The sequence below is a fragment of the Cupressus sempervirens genome, chromosome 5 (assembly GCF_028749045.1).
Source record: "Cupressus sempervirens isolate cs-2001-9-10 chromosome 5, ASM2874904v1, whole genome shotgun sequence".
NCBI classification, from domain to species: Eukaryota; Viridiplantae; Streptophyta; class Pinopsida; order Cupressales; family Cupressaceae; genus Cupressus; species Cupressus sempervirens.
In genome coordinates, this window is record NC_143122.1 from 1,034,175,826 (window position 1) to 1,034,190,123 (window position 14,298).

The 14,298-nt window shown below is 32.3% G+C and overlaps 1 protein-coding gene across 5 annotated transcripts; it reads left to right on the forward strand.

Annotated features, from left to right (window-relative positions):
* The first annotated feature begins 993 nt into the window (after positions 1-993).
* Positions 994-7,499, forward strand: LOC149559457 (DUF4228 domain protein). 5 transcript variants are annotated; one of them, XM_089833375.1, is made up of 5 exons: positions 994-1,497; positions 3,523-3,772; positions 4,002-4,126; positions 4,453-4,545; positions 7,182-7,499. In XM_089833375.1, exons 1-5 carry the CDS (start codon positions 1,465-1,467, stop codon positions 7,251-7,253), a joined length of 573 nt encoding a protein of 190 aa, XP_089689501.1. In that variant the 5' UTR covers positions 994-1,464; the 3' UTR covers positions 7,254-7,499. The 5 variants fall into 5 exon arrangements, with proteins under 5 accessions (XP_089689501.1, XP_089689502.1, XP_089689503.1 ...); XM_089833376.1 differs by lacking the exon at positions 994-1,497 and adding an exon at positions 1,637-2,161; XM_089833377.1 differs by lacking the exon at positions 994-1,497 and adding an exon at positions 2,225-2,398.
* Positions 7,500-14,298: the final 6,799 nt, after the last annotated feature.

Consider the following 14,298-nt stretch of genomic DNA (forward strand, 5'->3'; position numbering starts at 1 on the left):
AAAACCAAAGAGATTCTTCTCATCCAATCATAATTATGAGTCATGACTAAACTAGGGAACCAATAATCAAGGTAGAGGGATCAAATGATATTAATTTAACATTAAGAGAAATGATGAAATAAAGAAATTAAATTGAATATATAGACATGAGACATTGAAAAGCAATCACGAGACTATGTATATGTACATACATACATACATATTTGTACACATGAACAACATAAATATACATGCATGTAACAAACCAAGATAAAAGACAACTCACCATAAATAAATAATTTTATTTATAATTTGATTAAATATCCTTTTTAATAATTCAAAGCCACTATATCCACCAAAAACACTTGGATAAATGCATCTCACATAAGATATTGAAATTAATGTGGGGTTGTAAACGTGTACCCCTCAACTTCAAAAAGCAAAATAATGTAGAGCGAAGAAAGCTCTGATTACTTTTGAAAACACCAAAAAGCAAGAGTAAATTTGAACTTACATGTGTTGATCACGGCCCGTAGAAAGGCATAAAATATACCTAGGTTGGTAGGACGTTAAAAAGAATTATGTTGAACAATCTAATCGATAAGGCCCCATTTGGTTGGGGAAGATGATTTTTTGATATAACCAGGTTATCTTATAACCAGGTTTTCGAAAACCTGGTTTTGTGGTTTGGAAAGCCAATGGTCCGTTTGGTTGACACAGAAGATGAAGGACCCCACAATATTATTAAAAAACTGTCATAAAATTCAAAACCTGGTTTTAATTTCGAATTCCACCTTTTTGTTGGAAGAAACTTCTTCCAATTTTTGACCAAAATTGGAAGATGAAATTGAAAACCAGGTTATAATTTTAACCAACCAAACATCAAAGTTTTTTTGCAAAACCTGGTTTTGCCTCTGATAAACCGGTTTTGGCCCTCATCTTCCAGCAACCAAACGGAGCCTAAATGAACTTGTTTTGAATATGAGCACTGCAGAGGTCATGTGCTTAGTGTGGGGTTTCCACCGATCTAAATGTGGTGGTTGTCAAACAAGAGTAAATGCTCTGCTTCTGCTTTATAGGCCAGACTGAAAACCTTGATTCATGTGGCATTTGACTGTGACTACTTAAAAGACTTTCATTTACCACAACAACCAAAATGGCCATGGTGGAATCAACTGAAACCAAAAGTCCAGTTGGAGTTTAGGCAAATCACGGCAACTTTTAATGCTTTTTTACTGTAATGGTGGACCAGAATTCATAGTTTGGCGAGATTATGTGGGCAGAGAGATAATTTGAAGGAGACCCATTTGGGTGGGCAACCATTTTCTCACTAATCAAAGCGTTGAAGCATGGACAAGTGTGAATGCATTAGTTTTCTGATGTTGAAAGGCGGGAAAGAGGAGTGCACAGGAATTGCGATGGGGTTTCATATAGAATTCCAGTGGAGACAAATAAAGAGGGGTCGCCATTGCCCACAACCAACCAATGATGCCAAAGTTCACCGAATGTGAGAAGAGGGTAAGTAGGACAAACCCTAATATACCTAAAATTGCACCGTCTCTATTGTTGGTCTTTCTTTTCTTCTTCATTTTTCTCATTGTCTTGCATGGATGATGTTAGATTCCATTGTTTATCTACATACCCATTTAATTCAATGTGAAAGTGGGAAGGGCACTAATGTAAGATTCCAATCTTTATCTGCCAACCCCAGTTAAACCTAGTTGAAAGTGGGTAGGGCACTGAGAAGAACACTGACGTGGAAATGCCTCATAATGGTGCCTAATTTCGCCAAACACATCAAAAAATATAATAATAATAAAGGCCACCCATTTTGCTTAGGTCAAGTGTCCATTAGCTCATTGTGGGTGGCCGTTATTTCATCTCGACTTAGGGTGGATAATTCATATTGTAAATGCTGTATCAACCACCATCATATATATTGATTACATATGTATCCATTCATTTATGATATAACTGCAAAGTCAGGCTTCTATTGAATGCACCAGGGGGTCACATTCATTTCATGGCTGTAGAGTAGAATTGCTGCAGACAAAGAAGCCCATTTCATTCAATGACCCCTGTTCACTGTCACAGGAGCCGTGTGGCATCTTATGAAGTCTTTTCATGGTGGTTATTATGATCTATCAGCTATTAAGACCAGATCATCATAAGTACTGGTTAGGTATACTTCTAATTTCTGCTCCTTTATCTTCCTCCTTTTCAGGACCAAGACTTTTGATATAAAACATTTCTATTAATTCTTTTTCTTGATGTTTCTTCTCCCATCTTCATAAATCCTTCCAAATGATTATCCTTTTGTATATGACTGGATGGATGGGTATGTTTATGTTCAAAAGAATCAAGGATTTATGAAGACAATTGTACTGGTATTTTTTTTGGTTACATATTCATCAGTTAGGTAAGTGCTGTGTTTTTTGAATTTAAAGTTTTGTAAGTGCTGTGTTTTTTGAATTTAAAGTTTTGCAGAAATATGTTTCATCTGAGATTTTACTGTGTCTAATGCCAAACTACTTCCTTTATACTTGTGTGAAACTAGCTCATAAATTTCTATGGATGACTATTGATTTATTTCACAGATTTACGTAGTGAGTATTGTTTTTTTCACACATTTATGTACTGGACAGAAATATATGTTCTTTGTTATTCATTCAAGGCTTCTGTAGGATTGCATTTCCATTAATTCTATATTTATGGTTGACTGGAAGGCTAAGCTACCCCATCAAATCATGAGCAATTCACATGTTTTATCTTATTGTTCTTTAGATATGTGATCTTTCAATAGAGACATTTTTTTCTGAATAGTTTTTTGATACTTATATTCAAAAGATTGTCTCTAAAATCAGCTGTGAATGTGTTTGAACTTTGAATCAATGTGTTTTTATCATATTTAGTGATCCATTGTTGAAAAGAGGAGAGTGATCTTTCATTAAGAAGAGGAGAGTGATCCTTATCTCAGCCATTCCATTAATCCATGAGGACTTTTTGGTATCATATTGTTCTGTAGAATTGTGATTTTTCAATAGAGACATTGGTATGAATTATTTTCAATATTTATATTTAAAAGATCAAATCAATTGTGTACACTTTTTAAGATATCTTTTTGATCACATTCGGTGATATTTCAAATATCATTTGAAGCAATCTTTTGAATAACACATAAGTTCTTAGAAAATCATACTACTATTGATATATATAATTTTTGTGATCTGCACTGCCGTCTGTTTGAGTTCGAGATTTTCATAAAATATATTTCCAAGTTTGGATTTTTTGGAATTTGTTCATGTAGTATTCCCTATTGATTTAAGATAGAAATATATTTCAATTTTCCTGGAATTATGTGTCTTGATTTTATTCTGTATCATTTTGTTTTGATTTATGATACCATTTAATATTCTCTTTTACAAGGCAGCCTGAAGAATATGTAACTTGCATCATATTAGAAAAAAAAGTTTCCAAGAAATGATGTGTTACAATTTGATAAAGAGTTTTGATTGAGTTATATATATTTATGGTGGGTGGCAGAGAATGGGGAACTGTCAGGCTTCAGATGCTGCAACTGTGATTGTGGAGCATCCAGGGGGTAAAATTGAAAAGATTTATTGGTCTGTAAGTGCAAATGAGGTAATGGGTTTGAACCCTGGACACTATGTAACTCTTGTTTCAACAGTTTCTACAAAGAAAAGTGATTCAATGCCTCAGAAGCAACTCAAACTTCTTCGCCCTGAAGATATTCTGCATATAGGCCATAACTACCGCCTGGTCAGCTTTGAAGGTTTGTTTTGTGTTAATGTAGAAGCTATATTAAAAATTATGTATGGAGATGTATTTTATTTGAAGAATTTCTGGAGTAAAATATGTTATTTTAACATATGAAGACTAGTTTTACATCTATTTTAGATCTGTTGTCTTTCAATTAGATCATATTTAGCATTTCATTTTCTAACGGAGGTTAAATTTTTAACAGGATTGTCTTAAAATTATATTGGTTGTTGTTTTTGCAGAAGTTCTAATGGAGTTTTCAGGAAAAAGTTGTGTTAAATTGAATAAACTTATTTCTTTACAAAAGGTTAAAGATTCAAATAGTGAACAAAGTCGTTCAATCTCTTTTCAAGGAGATACATTGCAGGTAAACTGTTAATATTATGTATCTTGTACCTTCAAGTTTCTCCATGATTAATTTTTAAAGCAATCTATTAAAAAAAATTTAATTTTTAAATATTATAATTTTATTTGTTTAAATTTGTTAGATCGAAAACAGTAAATTTTAGTGTGATCATTTATAAATAGTTTTGATTGAAGTAGTGAAATTATTTAATACTTTATAATATAATTTTAGTCTTATATACCAACATTGATTTATATAACTTGTTTGTTACAATATTATTGTTTTTTATTATTTAGTTTAGACAATTGAATATGAATTCTAATTGTATAATATATTATTTCTTATAGGATCATGAATTAAACATAAGAAGAGGTATTGGAGGGACAAGATTAGTTGGAAGGCAAGGGCAATGGAAGCCTGCATTACAAAGTATATCAGAGGTTGGACGTTAAATGTGATAATATTGGAGTTCCAAAAATATCTTTTTCAAAGCAATATAAATCTAAGATTTCAATTTAGTTGTATGATGACATTAATATATATGATTATCCATGAATATAATTATTTTTATAGTAATATATATAGTTAATAAATTGAATTAATTAAAAGATATAAAGTAGACATTGAAAATAATCTTTTTGTAGAAGTTAAATAATAATCGTATTTAAATTTTTTTTATTGAATAGCAGTTTTTAGATATAGAGAAGTAATGTGACTAAGACATCACATACATAACAAATCAATCTAGGTGATACACAAATAATATTATTTATATTTTATATTTGTTAGCAATAGTATTTTAAGCTGCAATTAAATGGTTTGTAGACAATTATTTATGAATTTGAAGAATCACTCTACATTTATTGGTCAAATAGGTAATTTTAATGCTTAGCAGTCGATTCATTGTACAATGGTATTAGTTTAAAAAAAAAAAAATTATAGTTGCAATAGTTCAAAAGATCTTCTAGAAATCAATTAATTTTTAATTATTCCAAATGTGCATGTTTTATCTATGCCAATTGATGTACAAAGTGTAGATTTAAAATAAATAGTGGTTGAGGATTGCTAGAGCATCTCAAACATTCTTTTCTTTGCTCTACAATAATCCACCACAAATCTTCATATTACATATTTTTCTTGTATTTTAGAATTTTAGGACCCACTATTCTTTCATCAAATTGGAGAAATGTTGAGTTCTTTTAAGAAAATGCTCAAGAGAAATTTGAGAGTATGTCACATTTAAAGTTTCTTTGGAAACATTGTCATTTGATTATGTCTCTAATCACTCTTGTCACTTTGAGAATTATCACACATTTCCTTTTATTTGCTAAGCCTCATTTTTAGTTGCTTTTTTACCTTTTGTACCATTACACCATTCTAGTCCTTTTCACATTCATATCCCACTATGTGTTATCTCTATCTTCTGATGTATATGTGACCCTTTATTCCCCTTAGTAAACCTTGCTTCATGTAACTTATTTAAATACTTATGGCTATCATCCTTAGACTGCCATATTTTTGCTAGGATTTTTTCCAAAAATGATTTCTTTTAACTATAATTAATAGGGATGTAGTAGTCTATTTTTCACACTAAATTTGGTAGCCTAGTCTTTGCTTATCTTCACGTAAAAGATTGGATACAACTATTTCATGTAGTGACTCTTAATACTAAGCTTTTCTTCTCTTAAATACCTATCAATAAAAGACCTTTTCCTCATTCGTCAAAACTCATTTATGAAGTTTTATTTTCCCTTTTATACATCATTTCAAGGAATCTATTTTTGAAAGGGTTATATTGCACTTTTAAATCATTCCAAAAGTGTTATATCTATCATCCTAAGTTTTGCAATAATTTTTAGGAGATATTTGGATATTGTCATAATCTTTCCAAGTTTACTTGATCATTATTTAATGTTAGTCACTTCTCCTGGTTCATATCACTATATTTTAACATATATTTTTCTAAATCTACATTTCCTTGTTTCCCTTTCATTCATATTCCATGCCAATTGTTATTTACACCTTTTATTTCCATTCCACAACTATTTCAGGCAGGGGTCCCATGGGAGGGGCTTGGGCTCTATTATTGTGGAGCGGGTGGTTCCATGAGTTTTTTTTTTTTTGGGGGGGGGGGGTGTTGCGGAGGCTAAAGGTTTAATTGGTATCTTTTCCTACAAAATGGGAGCCCCAAAGCCCTCTCAATTTGAGCAGGTGAAAAATAGGGTGGGGCTAGATTTAGCCCCACTAGCGTAAGGATGAGACAATCATTGGTGAAGTTGAAAGGCTCACAAAGAGCCCACTAGGGATCAAATCTTGCTGAATGCAAAAACCCAACACCATAAGGGATGAGGTCGGGATTGTCCTCGGGTGATTTTGACAGTGTGGATGCCCTTCAGTCCTTGGCTCTTAAGCCGAATAAGTTTCAGGTACTAGCGGGCCCGTATTAGGTTTCTAAATAGTTTTAGTGGTGGCCTTCGCTGGTTGGTAGCTCACAAGCCTTGTGCTTTGCTGGGTTGCTTTGCATTTGTGAATCCTCCATAGAATATTTATAAAAATAAATTTTTTTAGAAATCTTTAACTTACGAGCTGATTTTTTGAAGTGGATTCACATATAAATCCATCAAACCGCTTTCCTTTTTAAATATTCTCAAAAATCTCAGTGACACCCACTCTATTTTATAGAAGTAGGTGCTCGCAAGATCCCAACCTTAGCCTCTAATAACCCTACTTTTTTTTGTTTACCTTCCCTCCTAAATATCCTTTTCATTATGCACATTTTCCATAATTCAATGTTTTCCACTTTTAATTAATTGTTCTATTAACCCTTAAGTTAGTCCTCGTCGATCATTCCTTCCCATTTTTCTAACATCTTTCCTTGTTTCCTGTTTATCATTTCCTGATTTCATAATCTATTCTTTTTAGAGGCGTTGATTTTTAGAGTATATTTTAATTTTATTTTATACCATCATCTCTTTGGTAAGTGGATTTATATGTGAAATTCGACGAGAGGAATAAGCAACATAGAGTTTGCTGTGAACAATATATTTAATATTTATACTATTGTTGCCTCTGGCAGGAAAGGAGTAAGGACGGACATAATCAACGCAAAACTTACCGCACTCCGCTACAAAGAGTTTGCAAAGCTTGAGACTGAAAAAATAGCATCTAGAATAAGGATAAACTTGATGGCTCATGTCCTACTCGCTAGATATATGTACAAGAAAAGATATATATAACAAAGTATAAGAGAAATACACATGCATAAGAAGTATGCCCAGAAGATATAAGGGTTTTTGTAAGTTACGTCTATATGTTGTTTTGTACAAAGAGATATAAGAATAAGATTAATGTACATGATTGATCTTTAATAGTATCAATATATCAAAATTATGTATATTTTCTTTAATGTTCATTGAATATTACATGGTTTCATAACTAGTTAAGTAATTTCTACCTTATTTTGTATCACTTGTGCTAGGGTATAAATACAATACACAAAAATTACTACGGACTCAAAGATCATGTTTGCATTCTCCATTATTCTTACTGATGTTAGTTCAATTGTGGAGACTTGGGTTGTTGCATGAAGGAGATCGTAGTAAAGAAAAAATAATAATAAAATTTTGATAAATGAAATTTTTCTTATTGTGGAGACTTGGGTTGTTGCATGAAGGAGATCGTACTAAAGAAAAAATAATAATAAAATTTTGATAAATGAAATTTTTCTTATTGTGGAGACTTGGGTTGTTGCATGAAGGAGATCGTACTAAAGAAAAAATAATTTTTTTTTTTTGATAAATGAAATTTTTGTTTAAAAAAAAAAAATTGTTTCAATGAGAAAGATTGCGAAAGGAAAATGAAAATTTAGTGAAAATGATATGGAAGAAAAATCAACAGAAGTTGAAGAATGTAATTCAAAATTGAAAGTAAGGATGAAGGAGTTATAAAAGGAGACAAATAAATATTTATGTGAAAATGATAATGTTGAAATAGAATTACAAAAATGATGAATAGAAAGAAGAGTTGAAAATGTAATATAGCAAGTTTTTTCGATAAGAAGTGTAAGGTTGGAGATAATGATGATTTTGCATCTGCAAGTACTTGATAGTTGGAGAGGTAATGATAAAGGATGTTCTCCAAATAATTTTTCTTTTAAGATGATTGGAAGAATAAGATATATGATGAAAAATCATAAAGATCTTATTGAGCTAGGTGAGGCTAAGTAATGAAAGTCCTAGAAATAGAAAAAAGATGATGTTATGAGTAAAATAAGTTCTTCAAATCTATTCAAGAAATGAAGTTCTCTTCTCCATAGGGAAGGACATATATAAGATACATGTTGGGATGTTCAATCTTGTAGTATGTGTTGACCATTTTTTTTATTTTTTTAAAATATGTGGTTAAATAAAGAGTTGAAGTAAAATCTATGATATGTGATATATGATATGCAAATAAATTATGGATTGATTGATGGACATAATTGAAAAAACTATAGTAGACAAATTCACCTATAAATAATACTAGTTCTTAAGAAAAGTTTAATAATTAAGTGGAGATAAAACAGACCAAGAGAGCTTCTAATCTAAAGAAATGATGAATAACAAAAAGCTACAATCAAAACATGCCATTTAAAAATAAGGTTGTTGCTAAGGAGAATATCATGGGAAGTGTTGGTGTAATCAACTATTCACCTAATTACACTTAAGATTGCCTAGGATAATGCATACATGATAATTTGCATTTGAGACACTTATGAGTTTGCACCTTTAGTTGAACATGATGTAGGAGATTTATTTATTTAAGTCTAGGTGGTGATAGTTGTTATCCTATACTTTATTTTTTGTTTCCGCCTTTATTGTACTTATCACTTTATCCTCCTCCATGTGTTGCACACATTTCATTGTATAATGGAGGATGATCCACCTTCAGTGGACATATGATTCCACTTTTATGGGTGATATCTCCTCCTTATGTCTCTTATTGCCTTGTCTATATAAGAAAACACATATATAATCAATTATCTATTATAGTCTAATTCAATTTAGTTATTATATTATTGATGATATTTATTTAAGTTCAGGTGGTGATAGTTGTTAGTGTATTCTACTTTATTTCTTGTTTCCACCTTTAGTGTACTTATTACTTTATCCTCCTCCATATGTTGCACACATTTCATTGTATAATGGAGGATGATCCACCTTTAGTGGACATATGATTCCACCTTTTTATGGGTGATATATCCTCCTTACCATGTTCTCTTATTGCCTTGCCTATATAAGAAAACACATATGTAATCACCTATTCTCCATTATCTATTATAGTCCAACTCAGTGTAGTTATTGCATCATTGGTGAGAATAAAATTTTTGCTTATCCATTTTGTCTTTGTTATTTTTTGTACTATTCATTGATCTCTAGGTCTTGGTTTTTTTCAATTGGAAAATTCTTACATGGTGTATTGGGTGAAATGGTGAGAAATGCTAGAAAGGTAGACCACTCAACAAATTTCTGAGAGCTCTATACATTGGAATACAAGCCCACCCTTAAATGAATTTGATTAGCACAATAAAAAATGATGAATGGGTGCTAATGCAAGATCTATGTTGAAGAGAGTATTTGGATTCCTTAAGAAGATGCAATTACAACATGTGATGTAATAAATGTTTTTCGTGATAATTGATATCTCTTTTGACTAGAGCTATGTACTAGTGGGCTCACAGTGAGGGGGCCCATTCCCAAGGTGGCATAACAATAATTAGTTCACCAACTAGGGTTGAACACCAATGTGGTATATTTGGTCATCCATCAATGTCAAAATTCTAAAAGGAACCATCATGTATTCATATGTCACCTTAATCTACCATTCTTTTATAGCTCTCAAAATTGAACACCTTAAGTCTCCCCTAACTACTTATATATGCATATCCACCCACCTTATGTCTCTTATATCACATGACCAATGATTCATCTTGACTCTTGCTACCATCTTGGAACCTTATGACTCCCATGTACTTTTTATCCTACCCACTACAATAGAAGTGCATACATCTATTAGAATATTTGGAATAAGTGGGAGGGGGGTGTGAATCAGTTATCCTCGGGTCTAGATGTACAAATCAAACACTTTAAACTTCTACAAATTTAACCAAATAAATCAATGATTAAAATTGTTCACCATGATCCAACCTATTCATTTTATTTTAGCTATGTGTTCTATATACATGTTGAAAATTAAATAAACTTATCACGACCAATAACAAACTTAAACTTAAAAGTAGTAAATAACACGAACACACAAAAATCACCCACACAATGTTTGACACCAGGATTTAACGTGGAAACCCAATTTGGAAAAAATCACCAATTACATGCTACCACTTTTTCACTATTCTAAAGTGAGTTCTTTTACAAAACACACTATTAGGTGTGACCTTGTTAAATGATTAATCACTCTGTTAGGATTGGCCTTGTTAGAGGACTTTAGAACATTTAATTAGAATGTCACCTTGATTAAAGGATTTACAAATGACTGTTAGGTCAACCTTATCCAAAAGGATTTTACAACTGACACAATGATTAGAAAGTAATAACAAAAATTTGATATGATAAGATACAACTCACTTTGCAAATTCAGATTTCTGTTCAGCTCAAATCTAGTTTATTGACTGTATTTGATCATCTCATCATCTCAGATTTTCTTGGCAACTCCTTCAAGCAATCCTTCACCTCACAATCTTCACACTTTTCCTTGCAAGTTTGTCCACCACTTGTCTTCACAAGTTTCCAGTCCAACAACCCCATAAAACATACAACTTACCTCCTTAAATAGGTAGCTTTTGATCCTTTACCGCTTAATCACAATCGTAGATCTTATCGTTTACAATTAGATCGAAAACATTCATTGAATCTGCCTATCTTTTGTTCTTCTCTTCTCAACACTTCTAGAAACATCTCTTCAAATATTAGCCTTTGATCGCTCAACTAATCCTTTCCTTGCATTAAATGATACAACTCATCAATCCTTATCATCAACAAGCTTTGCTTAGTGCAAGATTTCAACTTTGTCGGCCACAAATCTTAATTCTTTCACAAACCATTCTTATGTGGTCACTTGGTCTTCACTGGATCACTCAGTTATCACTATGTTCTCGCTCAGTTTTCACGATATCACTCAGTTGATACTAACATCGAAAATCTCTATCACTTGGTAATGATTAAGTTTTGATTAAGTAAAAACAGGTTTTGAAAGGACCAAAAACCTTGTACATCAAATCTAACGACATAACAATATAAGGCCCAAATACAATAGTGTGAGTCACCAAACAAAGATAGGGAACAACCAACAAATTCCCACCACAACGGATATCAATCCTCAACAAAGGAGCTTAAGATTTAGATTTAGATTTAGAACCTCCCTTGTAGGACCACAAATTCTTATCTAGAGGAGGGATGGAGTACTTAGATTTCTTTCCTTTTATTGCTGTCCATCCATCCTCTAGCTTAGCCGCATCGTTCTGCCAATCCCTTGAAGAAACAAAGGAATCCACATGGCATACCGAACAAGAAGTATCATCCACCAAAACACTCTCCCAAGGAGAGGACGATTTGGGCGAACCTAAACCCAAAACATTTTGTACTACAAGTCTAGAGACAACAGCAAGTCCAGAAACAACAGACTGAAAAAGGTCAGCATTCAGGACAACAGGACCAATAGTCTATGAAGCAAGAGCCTCCACCAAAATAGGCTTATCCAAAACATCAGGAGTAGTATCCCCTAAACCATCAGAAGCAAGAGACCCCTCATCAGCTTGCTCCCGAACAGAAGAAGATTTAGTAACATAGTAATGCTTATCAGAAACACTTGCCCACCAGGTAGGCATTCGCTTTGATCTTGACTTGTTAGAAGAACATTGAGCCGCCACATGGCCAGTCATTTGACATTTCCTGCATCGGAAGTGAAGACCTTCATAATCCATAATTTGAGTCCAGATACCTCGCAGAGAACTCAAGCAAATCTTCTCAGGGAGACCCTTATAGACATCCATCTCAACTAGGATGCATGCAAACGTCGAATGGTAATGCTTAAGTTCTTCAATTGTTTGCTTCAACTTTTTCATTGACCATGCAACATTGATACTCAGTCAAGGGTGAACCTATAATAGTGGGTTACACTTTTTCGAAGGAAAAAATTCCTCCAAAATCGTGCAACTACGAATTTTCCATTTCTTAGTTTCGATAGAAAGTATTTTTAAAGTTTCGATAGAAACAATTTAGTTTCTATCAAAACTCTTTGTGCCACGTAGTTTCGATCGAAACTACATAGATAGTTTTGATCAAAACTATCTATGTAGTTTGATCGAAACTACCAAGCCCGACTGGGGTTTGTTAACCCTGGTCTCAGGCTTGATAGTTTCGATCAGAACTAGTTAATACAGTTTCGATTGAAACTAACAAAAAATGGAATTGCAAATAGTTTCACTGTGACCCCACATGTCATTTTTGATAGTGGGGATACAGACAGTTTCGATTAGAAGCGCAAGGAGAGACATCCGAAACTATCAAACTTTGAAAAAGGTATGATTTTTTTAAACCCATTTTAAATGATTTTAGTTTCATTTTATACGTTTTTAGTTTCATTATATATATATTTTTGTATGTATGTATATATATCATGTATGTATATACATATCATGTACATGTGTATATATATATATATATCATGCATGTATGTATATATATCATGTATATATGCATACATATATATACCATTTGTATACATGCATATATGTATATGTATATGCATATGTGTATATGTATATATATAAATAAATAAATAAATAAATAAGTATACACATATTGTGTACACACACATATATATATGCATATGTATGTATATATACATGCATGCATGTATATATACATATTGTGGATATACACATACATTAAAATTTTTAATGTACACACATAAACTTGTAATATATTAAAATTTAAGTTCATATATACATGTGTGTATGTTTGCATGTTTAAATCTTCACCTTACCTTTAATAATAATTTCAATGAACTAACCCTAACATTAGTTTCAATGGGTCAAGTCATGATATGGACCCTAATATAAACTTCACCTTGGTCCTCACCCTAATCTTAAGTATAATTAAACCTTGACTAAAACCTAATCTAAAAAATAAATATAACCACAATTCTAATCATAAATGTCATGTGACACAATGCTAACCCTCATGTAAATTTAATCTTAATCTTAACTCTAAACATTATATATTTACCCTAGAATTGACCTTGATTCTAACCATAACCATAAAATTTAAATCGTAACCATAATCCTACTTGTTTAATCTTAGTCATGTAGGCTATACCATAACCATAATTATATAACTATTTCTCTAACTTTAGTATGACCCTAAACATATACCTTTAAACCTAAAGTTATATCATTTTAACCCAAAAGTTATCCCTAAACCTAACCATGATGTGAAGACCAACTATAAATTTTTACAATGCACGATCCTCACTTCTTAACCCTAAAAAACCCTAATATGAATCCTAACTAAGATGTAATGCCTCGCTCGGAGATCCTTGGAAAAAGGATTCAATAAAGCCAAGATAATTTTTTTCAAAAAAAGTATGGATGTACACGACACGCAACATACGAGGATCACATAGATTGCAATAGAAGACTTAACCATAATCTCGACAACCAATGAATCTCCAAATGCCACTACCAAACTAACACACACAAACAAAGAAATGAAGACCAAAGACAATAACAAAACAAAGAATCTTATATCTATTCAAGCATGGAAAATTAGTCAAACCCAAAGGGTACTTAAAACACCAAATTGTGTTCCCCAAAAACTAGTGGAGATGCTCCCTGTTTTTCACATGAGGACAACAACAGACAAAATTTGCGTGCAAGTATATCGTGCCACACAAGAAATTGCCTTTCATGCGAGAAAATGCACCAAACAGTGGAAGGAAGTACTTGGCCCAGTAGCCAAAACATCCATAACTGGTGTGGGGTTTCACATGAGGAAGTACCAAGAGTTGCGTGAGAAAACCCAACACAATACATGAACTTTTGCACTCTCGTTTGAGAAAGTACAATATCGCGCAAGGATCAAAAAAAGCAAGCCAGAAAACATAAAGTTAAAAAGATAAGAAATGAAGTTCCTCCACAC

Bases quoted from the DNA above. Each gene is read 5' to 3' on its own strand.
- LOC149559457 (XM_089833375.1), top strand. From the start codon at position 1,465: ATGATGCCAAAGTTCACCGAATGTGAGAAGAGG. The intron at 3,773-4,001 runs GTTTGTTTTGTG...TTGTTTTTGCAG, and splicing joins CCGCCTGGTCAGCTTTGAAG to AAGTTCTAATGGAGTTTTCA. The intron at 4,127-4,452 runs GTAAACTGTTAA...TATTTCTTATAG, and splicing joins TTCAAGGAGATACATTGCAG to GATCATGAATTAAACATAAG.